Source organism: Aotus nancymaae, unplaced genomic scaffold, assembly GCF_030222135.1.
Source record: "Aotus nancymaae isolate 86718 unplaced genomic scaffold, 86718_ANA_hifiasm-v0.15.2.pri h1tg000022l_1, whole genome shotgun sequence".
Lineage (NCBI taxonomy): Eukaryota > Metazoa > Chordata > Mammalia > Primates > Aotidae > Aotus > Aotus nancymaae.
The window spans coordinates 6,211,555-6,236,389 of record NW_026988435.1 but is presented as its reverse complement, the minus strand read 5'-3'; the positions used below and the strand labels follow the sequence as shown (position 1 = coordinate 6,236,389).

General features: G+C 39.5%; 1 protein-coding gene across 1 annotated transcript in view; it reads right to left on the bottom strand.

Moving 5' to 3' along the window:
* PROS1 (protein S) overlaps positions 1-24,835 on the bottom strand; it is a 98,736-nt gene that overhangs the window by 35,020 nt on the left and 38,881 nt on the right. The window contains exons 2-5 of the mRNA XM_012474172.3: positions 23,749-23,906; positions 20,405-20,429; positions 7,897-7,983; positions 46-168 (exon numbers count right to left, since the gene is read on the bottom strand). Coding sequence (XP_012329595.3) covers positions 46-168; positions 7,897-7,983; positions 20,405-20,429; positions 23,749-23,906 — 393 coding nt within the window. The remainder of the gene's footprint in view (positions 1-45; positions 169-7,896; positions 7,984-20,404; positions 20,430-23,748; positions 23,907-24,835) is intronic.

Sequence of the window (24,835 nt, the reverse complement as noted above, 5' to 3'; positions counted from 1 at the left end):
CAGGAGACCAATCCTGATGAGCTGGGCGGGGGTTATTATACATACCAAATTCACACTTTTCTCCTTGCCAACCTGGTTTACAAATGCAAGTAAAAGTAGCTTTTCCATCTTTGCAGCTCATATATCCATCTTCATTGCATGGCAGAGGGCTACACTGGTCTGGAATGGCTGAAGGAAATAGATATCTATTTATTTGTTTACATCATGTCATGGTAAAATAAAATTGTGTGCTCTTTAATAAAAATCCTGTTGATGAAGCCTAGAACCAGTGGGAAAAAAGTGCAACCCCTTCTTTTTTTTTCTCTTTTTAAAATTTTTTTTATTTTTTATTTATTCATTTATTTTATAGAGACAGGGTTTCACCATGTTGGCCAGCATGGTCTCGATCTCCTGACCTTGCGATCCACCTGCCTCGGCCTCCCAAAGTGCTGGGATTACAGGCGTGAGCCACCGTGCCCGGCCTAACTCCTTCCTTTAAATAATACTTTTTTAAATTAAAAAGTGACTCCACTAGGCAAACTTCTTTTATAATTATTTTGTAAAAAGAAACTACTGATGGCAGCAGTGGCCCATCTAGAGTGGCTGCTGCCAAAATGCCAGCTGCAGCGGGGAGCCAGGCCTGGGCCTCCCGCTCCACAGAGCAGGTGGGAGCCCCACATTCCCCGGGCACTGCTGCAGCTTCCATGTCGTGACTCTGGACCTGGGTGTCTCTGTGCTCCTGGGGGCCTGCTCCTGCTGCCTGGCTTCTCTCCGCAGTAGGCACCCACTCTGATCTTAGAGGCATGGCCATGGCTGCATGCTCCATGGAGCTGGTGAAAGCCAAGGACAAACAGGAGCCCCATCCCTTCCAAGCTGGCAGGACAGGAGTCCCCTGAGTGCAGCTGCAGCTGCCCAAGCCCAGCTGGAAACCTGGACATCTCTGTGCTATTGGGTGCCTGGGAAGGCCTCCCTGCCCACCACAGGCTCAGAAGGGCCTGCTCCTGCTTCCTGGCCTCTTTCCACTCCTGGCACCCACTCTGATCATGGAGCAGGGTTGGGACTGAAACTGGCTGTTGTTGCAGCCTGGCTGGGTGGGCACAGGCTCAGGGCAGTGGTAACGTGCCAGCCCCCTGCCCCCTCCAGTCTTTGGGCTCCAACAAGCATGAGAGGGGAGGTGAGGAGGGTACTGAGAGCAGCTCAGTGTTGGTCTGCAGGCACCCCCTTGGCACAAACAGCCTGGGTACCACGAACAGTGGCAGGAGGTAGACAGGTTCCTGGGTGGAAAAGAGTGAGTCCCCTGTGAAGTCTCACCTTCAGGCTGGGGAAGGCCTGAAGTCTGTGGGCTGGGCTGCCATTCCTGCTGACTTAAGGGGGAACTCCTGGTGCTTTTTCCTGGGCCCATCCTTGGCTGCCCATGGACCAATCAGCATGCACTTCCCCGTGCTAAAGACCATAAATACCCTAGACTCCGCCAGAGCAGAAGAGATGTCCAGACAACCAGCTGCAGAAAGAAGCTACGCCCTCCAGGGCTTCCTCTCTACTGAGAGCTGCAGACTTCTGAATGACCAGCCTGCAGAGAAGAACCATCTTCTCCAGGCCCTCCTCTGCTGAGAGCTGCAGATGACAGGACAATTAGCTGCAGAGAGGAGCCACCCACTCTAGGCCTCCTCTTTGCTGAAAGCTGCAGAGATCATGGGATGACCTGGCTACAGAGAGGAGCCACCTGCTTCAAGTCCTCCTCTCTGCTGACAGCTGAACACTAGATGGGATGACCTGCCTACAGAAAGGAGCTACCCACTGAGGTCTCCTCTGAGCTATTCTAATGCTCAGTAAAGCTCCTGTTCATCTTGCTCACCCTCCACTTTTCTGCATAGCTCATTCTTTATGGATGCAGGACAAGAACTCAGGCAAAGGCACTACCAGCCACAGAGATTTCCACTCAGAAAAGCAATACCCCAAAGATCCCATAACACTACTTTTACATTGCAAATATATACAGTATTTCATAACTGCAATTTAGATATTTTTCCAAATAAATTACCTTATTTGAGCCTTTGAACAACTCCATGGGGTAGACAGAACAATACTGTTCTCAATATTAATAGAAAAAAAGAGACCAGGTGTGATGGCTCTTGCCTGTAATCCCAGCACTTTGGGAGGCCAAGGCAGAAAGATCACTTGAGGTCAGGAGTTCAAGACCAGCCTGGGCAACATGGTGAAACCCCATCTCTACTAAAAATACAAAACTTAGCTGGGCATGGTGGCTTACGCCTGTAGTTCCAGCTACTTGGGAGGCTGAAGTACAAGAATTGCTTGAACCTGAGAGGCACAGGCTGCAGTAAGCCAAGATCGTGCCACTACACTCCAGCCTGGGTGATGGAGCAAGACTCTGTCTCAAAAAAAAAAAAAAGAAAAAGAAAAAGAAAAAAAGAACTTAAAACATTCAACCTGGGCTAAGATGATGTAACAGGAACCAGGCTTATCTTCCTGCCTTAAGTAAGTAGAACTTCAGTCTATGTAAAATAATTGTTTTTCAAACATGGGTGAATAGGAAGGAGAACACTGTGATTCCTAAGGAAAAGAAAAGAAACAACTGAGACCTACAATTGCACCACATGACTGCCTGGAGATAGCTACTATGCAACAGTGCAGGAAACACAAACAGAGCCCAGTGTCTCCCTGGGTTGAGAAAACAAATATTGGACTTTGGGGAGATCAAACTAGAATTTTGCTGGTCAGAGTACTATAAAGGCAAAGAGAGAAAAAAGTGTGTGTGTATGGAAAGAGAGGGAGAGAGAAAAACAGAAAGACTCCAGAGATCTGTAAAAAGGTCCCCTGTGGTCTTTGGCTGAATGCTGATTTGCACAGGAAAATTTCCAGGGCTCATAGAGAGATAGGGATGGTTTGTTTGAGACTACCCAGACCTTAAAGATTTCATAGTAAAAAGGACATCAGGTAGAATCCTCACAAGGATATAGGCTTATTATTGAGGCTAAGTAGTTTTAAGCTAATGGCTACTCTAGACTGCCTTAATAGAGCTTAAAAATCAAACCTCAAAAGATTTGTTTTAAATGTATTCCATGTAAGTTAGCTAAGTGCTACAACAAAATCAAATACTATTTGGAAGAAGACAAGAAAATCCAAAACCCACCAACATAAGCTATAAGCGTATTTTCTTTTCCTTAGGAGTCACAGTGTTCTGCTTCCTGTTCTCCAATGTTCAAAACCATTTTTTATATACCTTAGACCAAAGTTCTACTTAAGGCAGAAGGATAAACCCCGTTACATCGTCTTAGCCCAAACTGAAAATTCTAAGTTCTTTCTTCTTTTTATACTGAGAATAGTATTGTTTGTCTTGTCCAGTAAACAATTAAAAATAAGTAGGGGTCAGATGCAGTGGTTCACACCCATAGTATCAGCACTTTGGGAGGCAGAAGATGGAGGATAACTTGAGGTCAGAAGTTTAAGACCAGCTTGGGCAACACAGTGAGATGTAATCTTTACAATTAATTTAAAAAATAAATTCTCCAGCTGTGGTAGTCCATGCCTGTTGTCCCATCTATTAGAGAGGCTAAGGCAGGGGGATAGCTTGAGCCCAGGGGTTTGAGGTTACTGTGAGCTATGATTGCACCACTGGACTCCAGCCGGGGTAACAGTAAGAACTTATATCCAAATAAAATAAAATAAAATAAAATGAATAGGCATGTAAAGAAACAGGAAAAAATAATTCATAACCAAGAGAAAAATCAATTGATGAAAATACATCAAAAATGAAAGAGATGACAGAAAAGGCAGAAAAATAAGTAAATACAACTATTTTAAATGCACTCCATATGTTCCAGTAGTATATACAGGCATGATGAAAAAAATAAAATAAAAAGAAGATGTGGAACAGACCCAAATGCGACTTACTGAAATGAAAAATAAACTATATAAAATGAAAAATACACTAAATGGGATTAGAAGAAAATTATATATGGGAGAAGAAAAGAAGGGTGAACTTGAAAACATCAGAACTATCCAAAATTAAGTAAGGATGGATAAGAATTATAAAGACAATAAATACATAAATAAATTAATAAGTAACCAGAGCATGAATGACTTGTTAAACAATATCAAATAGCCTAATATATGTTATTGACATTCCAAGAGAAGAGGGAACATAGCAGGAGAAAAGAAAAAAGAAATTTGAATAAATAATAGTAAATAGTTTTCTAAATTTGATGAAAAGTATCAACTCACAAATCCTGGAAGCCCACTATACATCAATCAGGATAAACCTCAAAATACTATTTCAAATTAGAGAAAACTAGGGAAAAAGAGAAGTCTTAAACACCGTGCATACATATAGAAAAAAGCTAAGAATGACAGCATATTTCTTATCAGCATCTATTCAAGTGAATGGGTAACAGAGAGACATCTTTTTTTTTTTTTTTTTTTTTTTTGAGATGGTGTCTCTCTCTGGATCCCAGGCTGAAGTGCAGGGGCACGATCTCAGCTCACTGCAACTTCCGCCTCCTGGGTCCCAGTTCAAGCAATTCTCCTGCCTCAGCCTCCATTACAGGCGTGCACCACCACGCCCAGCTAATTTTTGTATTTTTAGTGGAGATGGGGTTTCAGCATGTTGGCCAGGCTGGCCTTGAACTCCTGATCTCATGATCCACCCACTTTGGCCTCCCAACGTGCTGGGATTACAGGTGTGAGCCACCGCACCTGGCTGACATCTTTGACATACTGAAAGAATACTATCAACATGGAAGTCTTTAGCCAATAAAAATGTCTCCCCAAAATAAGGGCAATACAGTATTTTTTTTGAATTAAAAATATGAAAAAATCCATCTTCATCAGATATGTAGCATAAGAAATATTAAAGGAATTTCTTCAGGCAGAAAAAATATGTTGCCAGTTGGAAATGTGGATCCACAAAAAAGAACATGGAATGCCAGAAATTGTAAACATATGAGAAAATATAGAATAATATTTTCTGGGTCAGGTGCCAGTGGCTCATGCCTGTAATCCCAGCACTTTGGGAGGCCAAGGTGGGTGAATCACTTCAGGTCAGGAATTCGAGACCAGCCTAAGCAACATAACAAAACTCTGTCTCTACTAAAAATACAAAAAAATTAGCCAGGCCTGTAATCCCAGCTACTTGTAAGGCTGAGGCAAAATAATCATCTGAATCCAGCAGGCAGAGGTTGCAGTGAGCTGAGATTGCACCACTGCACACCAGCTTGGGTGATAGCACAAGAGTCTGTCTCAAATATAAATAAATAAAACAATAAAACAGTATTTTCTCATTTGATAATCTACTTATAAATTAACATATCATGGAGTTTATAATGTATAATATTAAAATGTAAGGCAGAAACAGCACACAAAAATTAGTAGAAATGAGGTCTGGCACAGTGGCTCATGCCTATAATCCCAGCACTTTGGAAGGCCAAGGCAAAAAGATTACTTGAAGCCAGGAGTTCAAAACCAGCGGGGCAACAAAGTGAGACCCTATCTCTACAGACAAATTAAAAAATTAGCCAGACACAGTGCTGCATGCCTGTAGTCATAGCTACTAAGGAGGCTGAGGCAAAAGGGAAGGATCATTTGAGTCCAGGAGTTCAAGGTTGCAGTGAGCTCTGATCACAGCACCACACTCCAGCCTGGGCTAGAGAGTGAGATCCTGACTAAAGAAAGAGAGAAAGAGAAAAAGAGAGAGAGAGGAAGGAAGGAAGGAAAAGAGTCAAAGAAGTTTAAGAAGCATAATTAATAATAGCAGAGACAAATGGAATCAACTCCCCCAAAAAAACCTCAATCAATACAACTGCAGTAGGAAAATAAAAAAAGATAGAACAGATGGGATTAACAGACTTTAGCCATCATCAATGGTAACATTAGATGTAAATGTCCATAGTCTAACATTCCAGTTAAAAGAGATTGTCAGACTGGAGAAAAGAGCAAGACCCTAAAGACACTCACTTGAAATATAAACACACTGGTATGTTCAAAGATAATGGATGGAAAAATAAACCATGAAAACACTAATCAAAAGAAAGCCAGAGTGACTATATTAATATAAGAAAGATTTTAGAATAAGGGATATGACCAGAAAAAAAATAACAATATTAAAAAGTACAAAGTAGGACCTAGAAGGGTGTTTCATGCCTGTAATCCTAGCACTTTGGGAGGCCCAGGTAGGAGGATTGTGTGAGGTCACGAGTCTAAGACCAGCATAGACAACACACCCAAGAACACATCTCCATAAAAAATAAATTAGCCAGGAGTGATGGTATGTGCCAATAGTCCCAGCTACTCTGGATGCTGAGGCAGGAAGAATGCCTAGGATATTGAGGCTGCAGTGAGCCACGACTGCACCATTGCACTCCAGCCTAGGCAACGGAGCGAGAGCTTGTCTCAAAAAACAAAAAAAAGGTACAAAGTAAAGCTCAATTATAGTGCCTTGTTTATTTTCTTCCTAAAATATCACAGCACTTTATCAATATGGATAATGACGTGCCATTTGTTTTATTATTTATTTGTAATCTCTGACCCCTCATTAGACACTGCAAACAGTCCCTGGGTTTCTGCACATTTCCACACTAGCTTCTCAATCTTCCCAGTCAACTGTACGTGTTCTTCCCATCCTTCCAATACTTCAATACTCCCAATACTTTCAATACGTCTATCTCTTTGCTTATGTTAGCCAGAGAAAATTTCTGTTGCTTGATAAATAAATAAATAAATAAATAACCAACCTAGCTAATGCCTAAATAATTCTACAGTTTTTTTTAAAAGTGTTCATAGAATCAAGTTTCTTGAAAAGTGGCAATACGTTAGGTATTAGCTGAAAATCATAGAAAACGAATAGAAAATTATCAAAATTATTATTCTGTTCTTTGGTAAATTTTAAGAAAAGATAAATATGAATTAAATAATTAAATATATGTGTTCAAACTGTTCTACCTGTATAATTACAAGCACTTTAAATTAGAGAAAAACATAGAAAAATGAATATCTAGAAAATGTCAATACTGTATGTAAAATATTCTCTGAATAAAAATCATAATTTATATCTTGCAGTTGTACCGTTTGCTTTTACTAATTTACCAATTTCCCAAAAAAGAGTCAAAAATAGCCAGGCTCAGTGGCTTACGCCTGTGATCCCAGCACTTTGGAAGGCCGAGGCTGGTGGATCACAAGGTCAAGAGATCAAGACCATCCTGGCCAACATGGTGAAACCCCGTCTCTACTAAAAATACAAAAATTAGCAAGGCATGGTGGTGTGCGCCTGTCGTCCCAGCTACTCGGGAGGCTGAGGAGGAAGAATCGCTTGAACCCGGGAGGCTGAGGAGGAAGAATCGCTTGAACCCAGGAGGCAGAGGTTGCAGTGAGCCAAGATTTCGCCACTGCACTCCAGCCTGGTGACAGAGCAAGACTCCATTTCAAAAAAAAAAAAAAAAAAAATTCTACCAGAATTATCATTAGGCCCCTTGAGAACTTCAAAGCAAGGAAGCTAATTTGTTCGTATAACATTTTCCATGTTTATATTATCAATGCCAAAAAGTTAGAATAAACATGGCTCTACTTTGACCTATTAATCTACCTCAACATTTAGTCACACTACATGATTACGCAACAACAGCCAAAATAAAGCTGTTGGGAAAAAAATTCTGGAGTCAATGACCTTTGCTTACTAAACGAAGAAAACTGTTCAGTTTAAACATTAGGCAAAAAAGTCATTTAGAGTAACACAGCAGCATTTACAATTATAAACAAGTATTTTAAACACCATTTGAAAATACTTCCTTGCCGGGCATACAACCCACAAAGGCTCATTTCCTGAATTTTTAAACATCAGTTTATATTAGCATGGGCATACTTTATTTACAGAGTTTTTGTTTTTAAATTGATGGTAGAAATGCTTACCATTGACACAGCTTCTTAGGTCAGGATAAGCATTAGTTGACTGACGTGCAGCAGTGAATGTACCACTTCGAAAAGAGCGAAGACAAACTGGAAATTAAAACAGACACAATCCTCTTAGAGTAGACACACATACTTTATCTGAAATCATGGTAGGAACTGTCTCAAGAGGTAGGAACTGTCCCACAGGTATGCTCCTGTGGATTCACAAGATTCAGTCTTCAAAACGCAACACTAAATCTTTCCATCTACTTGTCTGAAAAATTAAAAATCTACAAGCAAGATGGCAACAGATACAGAGTTATAAAAAATACATCTGTGACAGCTTCTTCTCTCTGGAGAAGAACCTTAAAGTCAGAAGTGAAAGACACCTTGGTTTAGCACAGAAATGTATTGTCATATAAGTCAATGTTTTTAATTTCATACCATAAATGAGATGTTACTCTCAAATCTATTGACCAGCGTCTGAGTTATAAAGTATATAATTAAGTCAATAGAACCAGTTAGTGTTTCTACTTGCTATAGGCTACTTCCAATTCTTCTAATGTTGCCCTGAGATTAATACAATAATTGTATAATGCTTCTATGTTATAAAACAGGTTTCCTTCATTCCTTTCATTCTTCATTACAACCCTGTGAAATCAGATACAGCAACCTGGTAGATATTGCTAGCAAACTAAGAAATCACAGCTGAAACTGTAAAGATGAAATACTTTGGAACTTTAAAGTAACTAGGAGTTATTTATTGGCAAAAATATACTTCTTAATACGCACTAAAGACACTATATGTATTACTTCATTGTTCAGAGAGTCACCAGCTTACGATAAAAAAGATGGTGTTTTACTTAGTTTTTGCCGAGTTAACAACACCCCGTCCCCCTAAATTAGTAGCTTAAATAATCATTAGATTTTTCTCATGATTTGTGGGTCAAATATTTGCAGAGTTTGGTTGGGTTGTTTGTCTCTGCTGCCGGTGGAGTCAACCAGGATGGCTGGGGCAGGGGTCTGCTTCCAAGATGCAGCTAATGTTCTTTGGCATCTCTTTCCATGTGATAGATCATGCTTCAAAGTTCTACATGTGAGTGCTTCTCTTAGCATGCTGGTCTTGAAGTGGCACTTCCTTCATGGCAGCTAACTTCTAAGAGAGAGAAAGTGAAAGCTGCCATGGCAGTTATGGGACATTGTATCACTTCTATCATATTCTGTTGATCAAAGGGGTGTGAGGATCCACCCAGATTCAAAAGGGTAGGGCATGGGTGGGGGATTTATTCTACCTCTTGATAAGGATATGGCAAAATGACACTGTGGAAGGGAATGTGGAATGGGAGGTGTTTTTGAGCCATCTTTAGAAAAATACAATTTATCACAGATAGATTGAAAGATTCATTTGAAGTCAGTATGTGTTTAAGTTACCTATGGCTGCTATGACAAAGTACCACAAATTGAGTAGCTTCAAATAAAAAAAAAATGTATTGTTTTACAGTGCTGAGAATCTAAAACCAAAGAGTTAGCAGGGATTCATTCCTTCTGGAGACTTCAAGGAAGAACTCCTTTACTTACCTTTTTTAAGCTTCTAGAGGCTATCTGCATTCCTTGGCTCCTGGCCTCATCCTTGTATGTCTACCAGTTCTTCCTTTGTCATCCCATATCCTGCTACTGACTCTGATCTCCTGCCATCCTGTTATAAGGATCCTTATGATTTTACTGGGCCCTCTCAGATATCCGAGGATAATGCCCTCATGGAAAGATTTTTCATCACATTTGCAAAATCCCCATTTGCCATATAAGGTAACAGTCACAGGTTCTGAGGATTAGGACACAGATATATTTCGTGGTGGGGGTGGGGCAGAGGGAGGAAGGAAATAATTAATCATCCTACCATGGTAAGTCAGAATATTTTCCCAAATAAGTTTTACCTTACACATCATGGGGGTGTTTCTGGAGCCCCCATCTTAGTCCACTTTGTGTTGCTATAACAAAATACCACAAACCAGCTAATTTATAAAGGAAAGAAATTTACTTCTCCCAGTTCTGGAGGCTGGGAAGTCTGATATCAAGGTGCTTCAGCATCTCATGAAAGCCTCTTGCTCCACCACCCCACGGCAGATGGCAAGAGTCAGAGAGGGTGAAAGAGCAAGAGGCTGAATTTGCAGCCTCAAGCCCTTTTATGATTGGTGTTAGGCCATTCATGAGAGTGGAGCCCTGATGACCTAAACACCTCCCCTTAGGCCCAACCTCCCAACAGTGTTGCATTGAGAATTAAGTTTCCACACATGCTTTTTGAGGGTCACATTCAAAGCATGGCATTTGCTCCAGCCCCCAAAATTCATGTCTTTCTCATGTGCAAAATACATTAATTCCATCTCAACAGCCCTGATATGGTTTGGCTGTGTCCCCACGCAAAATCTCATCTTGAATTCTAATCCCCACATGTCAAGGGACAGACCAGGTGGAGGTGATTGAATCAGGTGGCGATTTTACCCATGCTATTCTGATGATTGTGAGCTCTCATGCGATCTGAGGATTTCCTAAGTGTTTGGTAGTTCCTACTGCGTTCATGCTCCTTGCTGCTGCCTAGTTAAAAAGGTGCCTTGCTTCCTTATATGGTCTGGCTGTGTCCCCACCCAAATCTCACAATGAATTATAATAATCCCCATGTGTCAAGGTCAGGATCAGATGGAGATAACTCAATCCCATGGGGGCACTTTTCCCCATACTGTTCTCATGGTAGTGATTAAATGGGAGGTTCCCTGCACAAGCTCTCTTGCCTGCCACCCTGTAAGATATGACTTTGTTCCCCATTCACCTTCTGCCATGGTGAGGCCTTTCCAGCCATGTGGAACTGTAAGTCAATTAAACTTCTTTTATTTTATAAATTACCCAGTCTCAGGTATGTCTTTATTAGCAGTATGAAAATGAACTAATATGCTTTCCCTCTGCCTTCCACCATGATTGTAAGTTTCCTGAGGCCTCCCCAGCCATGCTGAACTGTAAGTCAATTAAACCTCTTTTATTCATAAATTACCCAGTCTTGGGTATGTCTTTATAACAGTATGAAAACAGACTAATACATGCCCTGATGTCTTAAATCCTGCTAGCACCAACTCCAAAGTCTCATCTAAAGCAGATATGAGTGAGACTCAAGGCATGATTCACCCTGAGGCAAATTCCCTCCATGATTTGAGTTTCCAAAACCCAATGGGATAAGCATGACAGACATTTCCATTACAAAAGGGAAAAACAGGTAAGAACAGTAACTGGTCCTAAGGAAACCCAAAACCCACTAAGAAAAACAACATAAAATGTGAAAGCTCTAATATAGTCTTCCTTGGCTCTGTGTCCTGACTTCTGAGCACACAGGGGTAGGGGTTGAGCCCTCAAGGCCTGGGGCAGCCCATTCCTATGGCTCTGCTGAATGTAGGCCGTGCTGCGGCTCTCACAAGTTGGAGTCTGTGTGTGCAGCTCTCCCAAACAGAAGTTGCATACTGGTGGCCCTATAGTTCTGGGTTCTTGGAGCTTCCCAACTCCCATGGTGCCGATAGGCATTGCCCTAGTGGAGGCTCCCTGCAGTGGCTCTGCTGCTGTAAAAAGTCTGCCTGGGCACCCCCAGGCTGTCCATAATAACCTTTGAAATCTAGGTGGAGGCCACCATGACCCCACAGCTCTTGCATTCTGTGCACATGCAAAATTAACACACCACATGAACGCCACTAAGGCTTCTGAAGTACGTACATTCCAGAGTTGTGGGCTGAGATGCACCTAGGCCCACCTGAGCCATGGCTGGGATGGCCAAGGGGCACTGTGCTGAAGTTCAAGCAGCAGAGTCCCTAGGATGTGCAGAGCAGCGGTGGTCCTGCAGACACCCCTCTGGAAACTGCATCAAAGTCCTGCTCTGGGTCAGTGTTGGGAGAGGCAGCCTCAAAAATCTTTCAAATGTCTTTGAGGTCTTTTGCCCACTGTTTTGAAAAATAGCATCAGCCTCCTTTATTTATTTATTTAAATTTCAATCGGTTTTGTGGGGAGTAGGTTGTGTTTGGTTATATGTATAAGCTCTTTAACAGTGATTTCTGAGATTCTGTTGTATCTACTACCTGAGCAGTGTACACTGTACCCAATGTAGTCTTTTATCTTTCACCCTGCTTCCACCAGTTCCCCCGAGTCCCCAGAGTCTATTGTATCATTCTGGTGCCTTTGCATCCTCATAGCTTAGCTCCCACTTATGACTGTGAATGTAACGTTTGGTTTTCCGCTCCTGAGTTACATCACTTAGAACAATGAGCCCCGGCCTCTTTTCTATTCATGGCATTCTCTTTTGCAAACGGTAACTTGGACACATCCTTGGTTTGCTCTCCTAAAGACCTTTTTACTCTTTACATGACCAGGCTATGAATTTCCCAAATATCTTTGCCCTGATTCTTTTTAAATTATAAATTCCATCTTTAAATCATTTGTCTTTTTCTCATATATTACTGTATGCAGTTAAAAGTAGCCACAAAGGCTGGGCACAGTGGCTCACACCTGTAATCCCAGCTCTTTGGGAGGCCAAGGTAGGTGGATCACTTAAGGTCAGAAGTTCGAGGCCAGCCTGGCAAACATGGCAAAACACTGTCTCTACTAAAAATACGAAAATTAGCCAAGCGTGGTGGCACACAGAGGTACAAGAACTGCTTGAATCTGGGAGGGAGAGGCTACAGAGAGCCAAGATCACACCACTGCACTCCAGCCTGAGCGACAAAGTGAGACTCTGTCTCTAAATAAATAGATAGATAAATAAATGTAGCCACTCCTTCGATGTTTTGCTTAGAAATCTCTGCTATCCTAGTATATCTCTTAAATTCAGCCTTCCCTAAAGCCCTCAAACATGGAGATAATTCAGTCAAATTATTTACCACCTTGTAACAGTGATGGTCTTTAGTTTCCAGTGCTTTACTTCTGATTTCCATCTAGGACCTCATCAGAATGGCCTTTACCATTCATATTTCTACCAACAATCTAATTGCAACACTTAAGTAATCTCTAAGAAGTTCCAGACTTTTCCTGTATGTCTTCTCTCTTTTTGACTTCCCACCAGAATCACCCTCAATGTTCCATTCTTTTCCTAGGCTGCTCCTCCAGATTCTTCCAGCCTCTACCCATTACCCAGCTCCAAAACTGCTTTCACATTTTCAGGTATTTGTTATAGCAACAATCCCATGTCTGGCACCAATTTTTTTGTCTTAGCCCTTTTTGTGCTGCTATAAAAGAATACCACAGACTCAGTAATTCATAAAGAAAAAAATTATTGTTTTTTACAGTTCTGGAGACTGGGATGTCTAACATTAAGGTGCTATCAACTGGTAAGGGTCTTCTTCGTGCATCATCCCATGACAGAAAGTAGTAAGGCAAAATGGTGCAAGAGACAGACAGGGGAAGGGAGCCACACTCAGTCCCACTGAAACCTAAGCAGCTTTAGCTTTCGAGTCATCTTATCTTTGGTTCATTTGTCCTTCCTCTTGAATCATCTACTCTCAGACTTCATTTATTCTAGTGTCAAAACTTCATTAGAATCCTCATTTTTGAGAAAGCTTTTTATTGCATCTCTGGAGAAATTTTAGAGTTAATAACAGCTATAATTTGAAAACCCTGAGGCTTTCAAATGTTTCATATGGGTTTAGGACCCAGGCCAGACGACAAATTAGCTTAAACACATAAGGCACCTTATATAGAAGCCTGCACTAATATTCATGATAATACGTTCATGGAAAAGTGCTTTCAGTATTACAGTGAGGAGAGCCAGTTGCTTTGCTACTCCAAAGCTATACAGTACAGAACCCTCATATTCCCACTTCTCCTTCTTACCACACAACAGGATAGAAAAAATTGAGGAGGGTGAATGGGAAGGTGAAAGTTAGAGGGAGATTGTTTCCACTTCTGTAACCTGATGAAGAAGCTCCCACAAGAAAAGGGATTAAAAACAGAAATTAGGACCATGAGGAGGGAAAGGCTAAGAAACAGACCCTTTCTGGGCTGGGCACATCACACCTGTAATCCCAGCACTTTGGGAGGCCAAGGCGGAAGGATAACCTGAGGTCAGGAGTTCAAGACCAGCCTGACCAATATGATGAAACCCCATCCCTACTAAAAATACAAAAATTAGCCAGAAGTGGTGGCATATGCCTGTAATCCCAGCTACTCGGGGGGCTGAGACAGGAGAATCGCTTGAACCCTGGAGGCAGAGGTTGCAGTGAGCCTAGATAGCGCCATTGCACTCCAGCCTGGGCAACAAGAGCAAAACTTTGTCTCAAAAAAAAAAAAAAGAAAGAAAGAAAGAGAAAATGAAACTGACCCTTTTAGTTCTGGTGGTCAAGGCAGAACATTTTAGGAAAAGATCTTGCTACATATACCTTTACTTCTATTTATCACCATTAGTTTTATAACAATCAAACTGGTTTCCTTTTGCCACTTGCTATAGATACCACTATCCTAGCTATCTTGATTTAGCAATTCTAAAAAATAGCTCGAACAGCCACTGACACCTAGACAAAGGTTGTATTGGACTTACAATGGAGCAAGAGTCAGGTAAATGCTTTATTTCTCCAAGAAACTACTTTATATTCCTCTGTCTTTAAATCACAGAAGAGGCACCACATAAAAGACTGAATATTTGCTTGCTCTGACTGGAGGAGCACCAGGCTGAGTTATTCATACTGCACCCCTTTCACAGTACATTATGACTGCTGGTCTTTGAAAAGCCCATCATTTGCTTTTAGAAAATACATATATATTCCTTTCTATCTCCATTTCTACTTTCATTCGCCCTTTAGGCAATCATTCTAATGGGTTATTTTGTTTTGTTGGATTTTTTTTTTTTTTTAAGACAGACTCTCTGTCTCCCAGGCTGGGGTGCAGTGTCACGAGCCTGGCTCACTGCAACGTCCACCTCCTGGGTTCAAGCTATTCTCATGCCTCAGCCTCCCAAGTAGCTGGGATTACAGGCCTCGCCACAACTCCTGGCTAATTTTTATATTTTCACTAGAGACAGAGTTTTACCATATTGGTCAGGCTGGTCTCGAACTTCTGACGTCAAACAATCTGTCCTCCTCAGCCCTCCCAAAGTGCTGGGATTACACGAATGTGCCCAGTGGTTATGTGTATTTTTAGAATATTTTTTGTAAATGTTCTTAAAAATACCTATTTACCATTTCATGTCCATGGTTTTTTTCATTTGCATAAATGGTTTTGTATTATATATCATATTCTCTAACATTTGGTACCCAGCATTTTATTTTTATGATCAGTCCATGCTGCTACATGTAATTTGTTGCCACTAACCACTAAGCGTTACACCACAGTATGCAACCACCATTGTGTAATTCTACCAATGATAGACATTCAGATTATCTCAACTTTCTACATCTACAAGAAGGTTTAAAGTACATCCTCATGTATGTCTCCTTAGTAGCTGCATAACAATTTCTTTGGAATAGATAAGGGGTGGAACTGTGGGATCAGTAAGTAGGAATGTACTTAATGGCTCTGCAGAGGTGCATTCTCACCAGTGGTACATCCTTGCTTTCTAATTTTTGCCAGACTAATAGTTAATAAAGTAATACCTCATTGTTTTTCTAATTTCTAAGGAGATGGAGCATATTTTCATGTCATTTTCAAAATCTGAAAGTTTTTTTCTTTGAAACCTTTCCCCCCTTTTTTTTTTTTTTTTTTTTTTTTTTTACCATTTTTCTATTGGTCCTTATTTGTTTTTCCTGTGGATTTGAAAAAATTTAAACATTTATAAATATCATCTCTTGATATTTATATTTTTGATATTTATTTGACAGAGACAAATCTGTCATTTGTCTCTTAATCTTACCATTCATGTCTCTCTTGTAAGATAAATTCTTAATTTTGTTATAATCAAATGTATTATTTCACATTACAGTTTGTGAATTTAAAATTTTCCGCCATGCCATCAGTCACAAAGATATTCCCTCGTATTATTTCTTCAATTTCATAGTTTTAACATTTTTGTCTTTATTCCACCTAGAATTCACCTTACATTTGGTGGTAATTAGAAACCCACATTTATTTTTCTGCTAATACCTGGCCACTCTTTGCAATACCATCTTTAAATAATCCACAGTGACTTACAGTATCATCTTTATCAAATATTAGGTTGTCATATATATATGAGTCATTCTCTGACTCTCTGTTTAGTTTCATTAGTCTACATGTTCTGAAAATACCATATGGTCTTATTTCTGTAGCTTTGTATTATTAATATTTGAGGTGTTTCTCTCTTTTTTATTTTAGACATGTGTAGATTTTTATTCCCTCACTTAAATTTTAAAATGAGTTTGCTAAGTTTCTCAAAAATATTTTTTTAAAGAAGATTGCTCTGAACATATAAATTTGAGGATGGCCACACATAGTGGCTCACACCTATAATCCTAGCACTTTGGAATGCCTTGGCAGGAGGATTGCTTGAGCCCAGGAATTTGAGACCAGCCTGGGCAACTTAATGAGACCCCATCTCTAAATATATATATATATATAATATGATAAAATAAAATCAATTTGAGGAGAATTGATTACTTTATAGCATCATCAAGATCATTAAATATCTTTCTATGGTTTTAATTCACTTTCTATGTCTTTGAGTATCAAAATTTTCTCCATAGGGTTTTTATGTGTTCTTAAGATATTTCTAGATATTTTATGGGATTTGCTGCTATTGTGAATGATATCATCTTTTTATTTTCTACTAGACTATTGCTTACATAAAAAATTACTGTGGATTTTATAGGAGAGTCATAGAATTATCTAAGTATCTTATGTGTTCTAATATTTTGTCTATAGATTCTATTTTTTCCAGTATTATATCAATTAAAAATAATGACAGGTATATATTATAGTTTATGATTTACAAAATCGCTATTTTTCTTTCCTTATTGCACTGAATGTAACCTCCGGCACTTTTCTTTTTGATCTCTACCATAAAAAAACTACATCTAAAGTTTATCCATTAGGTATTATGTTTACTGTAGCTTTTGTTCACTTCCTTTCTTTTTCTGTTTTTTTTCTCTCTCTCTCTCTTCTTCCTTCCCTCCTTCTTTCCCTCCCTCCTTTCTCATGCCAGTTTGCCCAAAACAATCCTATTTTATTCTTGTTGTGGCGGACATTTACCTCGTGCAGTATTAATCCTGAAGTGTGAAAATTTGGGAGATAAATTATATGGTTATTCTACTTTTTCTTATAATCTTAGTTTGACAAAAGTTTTTATCATAACTAAGTAGTGAACTCTATCAACTGCTTTTTCTGTATGAACTGAGGTAATAATACACTTTTAGAGGTGGGGTCTTACTATGTTATCCAGGCTGGTGTCAAACTCCTGGCCTCAAGTGATCCTCCCACTTCAGCCTCTTGAGTAGCTGGGATTACAGACGTAAGCCACTGTACCCAGCTGATTTTCTGATGTTAAATCATCTTTAAATTTATGGAGTAATTCTACTCTATCATGATATTATTTTTAGCACACTTAAGATTGGACTGAATATCATTTTATTTATAATTAATTCAGAAATCAAAAGAAATTATATTTTTCTTTTCTTTTATTCCCTCACTGAAATTTTAAAATAAGTTTATTAAATGTTGTCCTTATTTGGTTTTGGAGTCAAGATTGCAACAGCCTCTTAGAATAAGCTCATTTTTTAGGACAATTTCTTAATAAGAGAAATATTAACAATTTCTTAAAATTTGGAAGAGTTCATTTGTAAAACCATCTGGATCTGGGTTTTGGGGGAAATAGGAAGAAGAGGGCTTCGGCTGCAGTTTTAACTCGTTTCATACTTGTTTGTATAACTAAGTTCTCTATTGCTTCCTGTGAAATTACAGATATTTGACATTTTTCTATAAACACATCCATTTTATTTAGGTTTCTGAATATATTTGATATAGCTCTTTGTAATATTTATGATAATCTTTTTAATCTGTGTTGAGTTGAGAATAGTTTCCCTTTCTATCTTGTACTCTGTGTATTGGCATTTCCTCTTTCTCTTTTTTGTTTTTCCTTGATTATCTTTGCCGGATGTCAGCCTAACATACTAACGTTTTCAAAGAATGAGAATCTGCTCTTGTTAATGCACACTTTTGTCTTTCTATTTCACTTATTTCCACCTCTGTTTTTGTGATTCCAAAACTTCTCGTTACTCGGGGTTTGCTCTAGTGTACTTTTGGTGTCTGTGTTCTCCATGGGAAAGTTCAGGTCATTTTTCAAATCGGTCCATTTGTTGTATCTCTCCTGCCTTGTCGGTTAGAACCTGACTCCCCCACCACACTCACCAGCAGGTCCGGCAGCTTTTCCTCTACCCAGGCATTTCCCACACTTCTTGTTGTTGTTCATCTTATTTTGTTATTATCAGTGCTTGGAATCTTATTGTTTCTTTAGAGAAGATTTGAAGGAAGGAAGTCAGCACTCTGAGCTAATTCACCAACTCGGCAGGAATTAGAAACTAAAAGTAATTTCTTTATTTATAATTTTTTTAATTTTTTCTTATTTTTTGCCAACTCATGTCAAAAAATGACTTCTAATGTTTATATTTAGGTTCAGAGTTTACCATTCTTCCCAGGAAGTTTCTCTCTCATTAATAGAAACACCCACTGTATTAGGTGATACTAGCCCTATGGAAATGGTAATTATTTATTGTATTTCCTAAAAAAGAGAAGAACACAATTTAAAAGCTATAATGAAACCCACAGTACTTATTTCCAAATCGCATGTTTTCGAGATAGTACATGCAATATGTAGACCAACCGAAGTGCTTTATTAGCCCCTGAAAACTGAGTCTCAATATTGCCCCGAATGTGTGGATTACAGTTCTTTAATTTCTTTGGTGACCTTGTCTCACTACAAGGATCTACCTGTATAAGCTGCTATAGTTAGTAAAACTACTGTTACATTTACCAAAGAAAGAATCGTTTTGCTTTTCAAATTAAAGCAATTTGTCTATAGAATATACACATCAAATAACAAAAACAGTTTAACTTAGGAAATTTTTAAAAATTGTTTTTAACAGCAGTATTCACCACACATGCCTATATACAAATAAAAGCCAAAATATGAAATTTAAATAAAAACAAATCATAATGAAAAGTACATTTTTGTTTCATATGATGGGTTGATTAAACAAGAATGCATCTGAAGAAATTTTGACACAGTAAGTTATTTATGTACATATACTTAGTTGATGATTTAAAAGCTCTGAAGTTGGAAAATATAGTGCACACCTGAAACTACAGAACCTGGAAAGCTAAACAGCTTGCTTACCCTGACACAGCTAAAAGTTTTAGGTCTAAGACTAGAGCCCGTATCTTGTGTTTTTGTTTTAATTTGTTTTGTTTTAAACTTTGTTTTTTTTTTTTAACCATGTTTCCGAAAGAGATAGGCAAAGAGAAGAAAAAGTTGAGTGGGGCCAAAAAAGTGGAACTTAAGAGAAAGACAAAGAGAAAAGAAAAATATTTTATCTAAGGAACTTCCCAGAACACAAAATGCTGTATAAAAATGATGTTTATCTTTATGCAAATGTACTCTGATGAAAGGAATGTATCCTCTAGAGTGATGTGCCTGCAAAAACACAGCCTCATTTCATGGCCTTACCAAAAGCAAGAGTTAACACTGTATTTTTTCATGCACACATAATTTTTAATAGCCAAATACTGTCTATTTTTATTATAAAGTATTTGTTTCTATTTAAAATTAAAAAGCTGAAATAGTTTTGATAGACTATCTTTTCTACACTTTAATAGTACACATTTTCGTTTTTTGTTTTGAAAAGTGAGGAGTAACATGTAACTTCACAAAAGAAAACATCTTTTTCATGGATGTGTATCTATATCCCACTGCCCTTTTAAAATACAACAGCTAAGGCTGGGCAGGGTGGGTCATGTCTGTAATCCCAGCACTTTGGGAGGCTGAGGAGGGTGGATGCTTGAGGCCAGGAGTTCAAGACTAGCTTGGCCAACAGGGTGAAACCCGGTCTCTATTAAAAATACAAAAATTAGCTGGGCGTGGTGGCATATGCCTACAATCTCAGCTCCTTGGGAGACTGGGGCATGAGAATCACTTGAACCCAGGGAGGTAGAGGTTGCAGTGAGCCAAGAGCAGGCCACTGCACTCCAGCCTGAGCAACACAGCAAGACCCTGTCCGCCCCACACACACAAAAAAAGGTTAACCACTGAAAACTCATATGCTCACAGACTACATCTAGCACCTCAATGTAACTGAGCATCAGCCCAAGGGCTTTATGAGAAAGAAAAACATTAAAATTTAAAATGTCATGTGGTAATTAAAGAACTGTTCCAAATTTGTCAACATGTCTTACATAAAAGGTCAACAAAATTGCATATAAAGTGAAATATCACCCCTAAGGATAATGAAATTATATTGGGTAGAATAAATGGGTGGAGGGTTAGACAGGAACATACCTAAGTTCCCTTCCATTTCTAAGTTGTATAATTGAGATGTTTTGAACTTACCTAAGTATTTTGGATAAAAATAATCCTAGAAAGAAGAAAAAGAAAACATATATCTTAGCAAACATAAATTACATTATATAGTTAAAACAATTTTATAATGTGTTTTTATAGTACAGATACAAATAAATTACATATAACGATCATTTCACGTTATAATTTTTATATAGTAAAATACACCAAAAGAAAACAATGAAATTAAACAAATAAGATACTTAGGCTTAAAGCAATACTGATCAATTAATCATGTTTCAAAGGCTTCTAATCTGAAAACAGGCTCTATTTAAGATGGTAAATATAATCATACATGCCCTCTTTTTGTATATCCTTTAATTTTTCCATAATGATTAGATAACCATTTGAAACATTTTATGTCATAATGATTGCCCACACCAGATTCAATGTTGAATCACAGTAACATACCCTTTTTTTCTTTCTGAAACAAGGTTTCTCTGTGTTACCCAGGCTAGAGTGTAGTGGCATGACCATGGCTTATGGCAGCCTCAACCTCCTGGGCTCAAGCAATCCTCCCACCTCAGTCCCCCAAGTAGCTGGAACTACAGGTCCATGCAATCATGCACAGCTAATTTTTTGTTGTTGTGAATTATTTTCTTTGTAGAGATTGGGTCTCACTATGTTGCCTAGGCTGGTCTCAAACTCCTGGGTTCAAGCGATCCTCCCACCTTAGCCTCCCAAGTGCTGGGATAACAGATGTGAGCCAATGTGCCCAGCTAACAGTGACATACTTTGAGGTGAATTAAAGTAGACATTTATCTTGTACATCTATGTACATGTAATACCTTACTTACAAATTGGTTGTGTACCAAAAGTTTATCTGTAAATCAGCCATTTGGAGTAAAGAACGTGCTTTCTTAAAGGGAGAAAAGTATTTAAAATTTCTGACAGTAAGGTTCTCAGGCTGGTCCACAAAAGCATTCTTAAGCCATAATATATCTAATGTGTACCATTAACAGCACAAGAATAGCTCACGACAAACCAGAATTTCTAAACAAAGACATACTCAATGTTACACTTACAAAGTACTGAACATAAGGTCATCCAGAACTGAGTCAAAGGCCTCATTCTTTCCTCCTCTCACATGTAAACCTACACAATGGATAATGGGATTCAAAGGTGATGTTGTGACTGTCAAAGGAATATATTAAAGATGTGGAGGCATAAGCAGTAGCATGGGGACTGGAAATATGGACTGTGGTATTCGGGATGTGGACAGTGAGTGGTTGGGTAGGGTTGAAAATGATCACATCTGTAATCACGAGAATCCTAACACAGTAACAAATGTTTGGTGGGGGTGGGGCGGGGGCACTGTGGTCACACATGTAATCCCAGCACTTTGGGAGACTAAAGTGTCTCACGCACCTGTAGTCTCAGTGACTTAGGAGGCTGAGACGGGAGGATCACCTGAGCCAGGAGGGTCTGGGCTGCAATGAACCATGATCACACCACTGCACTCCAGCCTGGGTGACAGAGCAGGACACTGTCTCAAATAATAATAACAGATGATATCTACAAATGTGATTTAAAATCTTTCATGTAAGGTAGTAGTAGGCCGGGCACAGTGGCTCATGCCTGTAATCTCAGCACTTTGGGAGGCCGAGGCAGGCAGATCTTTTTTTTTTTTTTCTGAGATGGAGTTTCACTCTTGTTACCCAGGCTGGAGTGCAATGGCGTGATCTCAGCTCTCTGCCTCCTGGATTCAAGCAATTATCCTGCCTCAGCCTCCCGAGTAGCTGGGACTACAGGTGCGTGCCACCATGCCCAGCTAATTTTTGTATTTTTAGTAGAAACGGGGTTTCACCATGTTGACCAGGATGGTGATCCACCCGCCTCGGCCTCCCAAAGTGCTGGGATTATAGGCGTGAGCTATTGCGCCTGGCTGGCAGGCAGATCTTTTAAACCCAAGAGTTTGAGACCAGCCTGGCCAACATGGCAAAAGCTCGACTCTACTAAAAATACAAAAATTAACCAGGCATGGCGGCACATGCCTGTAATCCCTTCTACTCAGGTGGCTGAGGCACGAGAATCTCTTGAACCCAGGAGGTGGAGTCTGCAGTGAGCCGAGATCCTGCCACTGCACTCCAGCCTGGGGAACAGAAAGACTCTGTCTCAAGAAATAAAAATAAAAATAAAATGCCAATGGAGAAATTTAATGAAGCATTGTGATAACAATGCAAACTAGCACACACACACGCTAATACTTCAGTCTTCCTCTCCCCTCCCCCAACACTATCAAATTCTGGTTAGAAGGAAATATTTACAAACCATGAGATCAATACTATTTGCTGATAATGAGGTATAACTGAACTATAATTTAGTCAGAACAAGCTGTTATCGGTGCTCATGTCTGCCAAACAACCCCACTTTCCTTTGAAGGTACTTCCTCCTGAAATGGAAGTGGTTATGTGTGGAAGGTGATACACAAAATTATTGACTTTAAAATGGAACACAAGGGAGCTCAGGCTGGAAACGTTTAGTCTACACTAGTGGTATGTCTAAATGTGTGGAACCGATAGCTTCTGTAAGGCTGGCTGCCTCGCTGAAGAGCCAAACGGACACACTTATCTCTCTTCATGCTGGCTCCCCACCCACACTCCTATCAGGCCTCTCTATGCTGGCTCCCTACACACTCCTATCAGGCCTCTCTATGCTGACTCCCCACCCACACTCCTATCAGGCCTCTCTATGCTGACTCCCCACCCACACTCCTATCAGGCCTCTCTATGCTGCCTCCCCACACACTCCTATCAGGTCTCTCTATGCTGACTCCCCACACACACTCCTATCTGGCCTCTCCATGCAGGCTCCACACGCCCACTCCTGCATTCCTTGCTCAACCCTCTCAAAATTTAAAAAGCCCTCTGGAGATTTGTCCAACGGCAGTTTAACATTGACCTCCCCAGCCAGTCAGCCTACCAATGAAACTGTCTGCTCTTTGTTTCCCTAACAATCAATCAAACTTCCCCACCAATGAACCTGTCTGCTCTTTGTTTCCTTAGCCCCACCTGACTACCAATGGCTACTCACCCCATTGGCATCTCAACTCCCCCTGACCAATGAAACTGTCTGCTCTTTGTTTCCCTAACAATCAATCAAATCTCCTTACCAATGAAATTGTCTGCTCTTTGTTTCCCCAATAACCAATCAACTACCTCCACTTCTTATAAAACCCCACACCCTGAGAAGCCCATTGAGACTTCTCTGGCCCCTTCTTGGACCACAGAACCTCGCAGGAGAGCTGAATAAATTGGATTCTCATTTTTTCTCACTGACCTCAGTTTCCTCATTTCAACTCAGCAATATACCTTACAGTTTCCATAGATGCTTACCGTTTCAGGGTCATTTTCAAATACTTCCCTGGCTTCTTCTTTATTGCACAGTTCTTCAATGCATTCTCTTTCAAGATTACCCTGTTTGGTTTCTTCAAGCATAGAATTTGCACGACGCTTCCTAATCAGGACTTGTGAAGCCTGTTGCTTTGACAAAACTGAAGGAAAAAATAAGTTCTATGAATTAAGCATTTCCTCATTTAAATATATTGTTTTATTAAACAATAAGAGTTAAAATCATTTTCTGCCTATGAATTGTATGACATTTAAAATCAGTAGGATCTAACTAAGAAAAAATGCAGATACAGAAGCACCTTGGTTAACAATTCAGAGAGCAGGTTTGGTGTGCAGCTGCAGCACTTGTATAATGGTCTACACAAATTATCCAAGTTTATACTTGAGGTTAAACACACCACATAATATTCAATGTTTCCTTCATTAGGACTACATTGGAGAAAACATGCTGAGGCCAGGCGTGATGGCTCATCTTTGTAATTCCAGCAATTTGGGAGGCTGAGGCCGGGGGACCGCCTGAACCCAGGAGTTCAAACCCAGCCTGGGCAATAGAGTGAGACCCCATTTCCACAAAAAATCATATATATATATATATATATTATTTATATATATATAGTATATAAAAATTATATATATTATATATATTATAAAATTATATATATAATTTTTATAAATTATATGTATATAATATATAAATATAAATATATATATATTATATATATATATATATATATATATATATACACATATATTTTTTTTTTTTTCCCTAAGACAGAGTCTTGCTCTGTCACCCAGGCTGGAGTGCAGTGCGTGATCTCAGCTTACTGCAACCTCAGTCTCCCAGATGCAAGCGATTCTCCTGCTTCAGCCTCCTGAGTAGCTGGGATTACAGGAGCGTACCACCACATAAAAAAAATATATTAATTGGGCATGGTGGTGTGCACAGTGAGCTGTGATCATACCACCTCACTCCAGTCAGTAAGACCCTCACTCTAAAAAACAAAAAAATCCGAAAAAAAGAAAAAACATGATGAAATGCCTATGTCAAAAGCCACAGTCCTAGCACACAAGA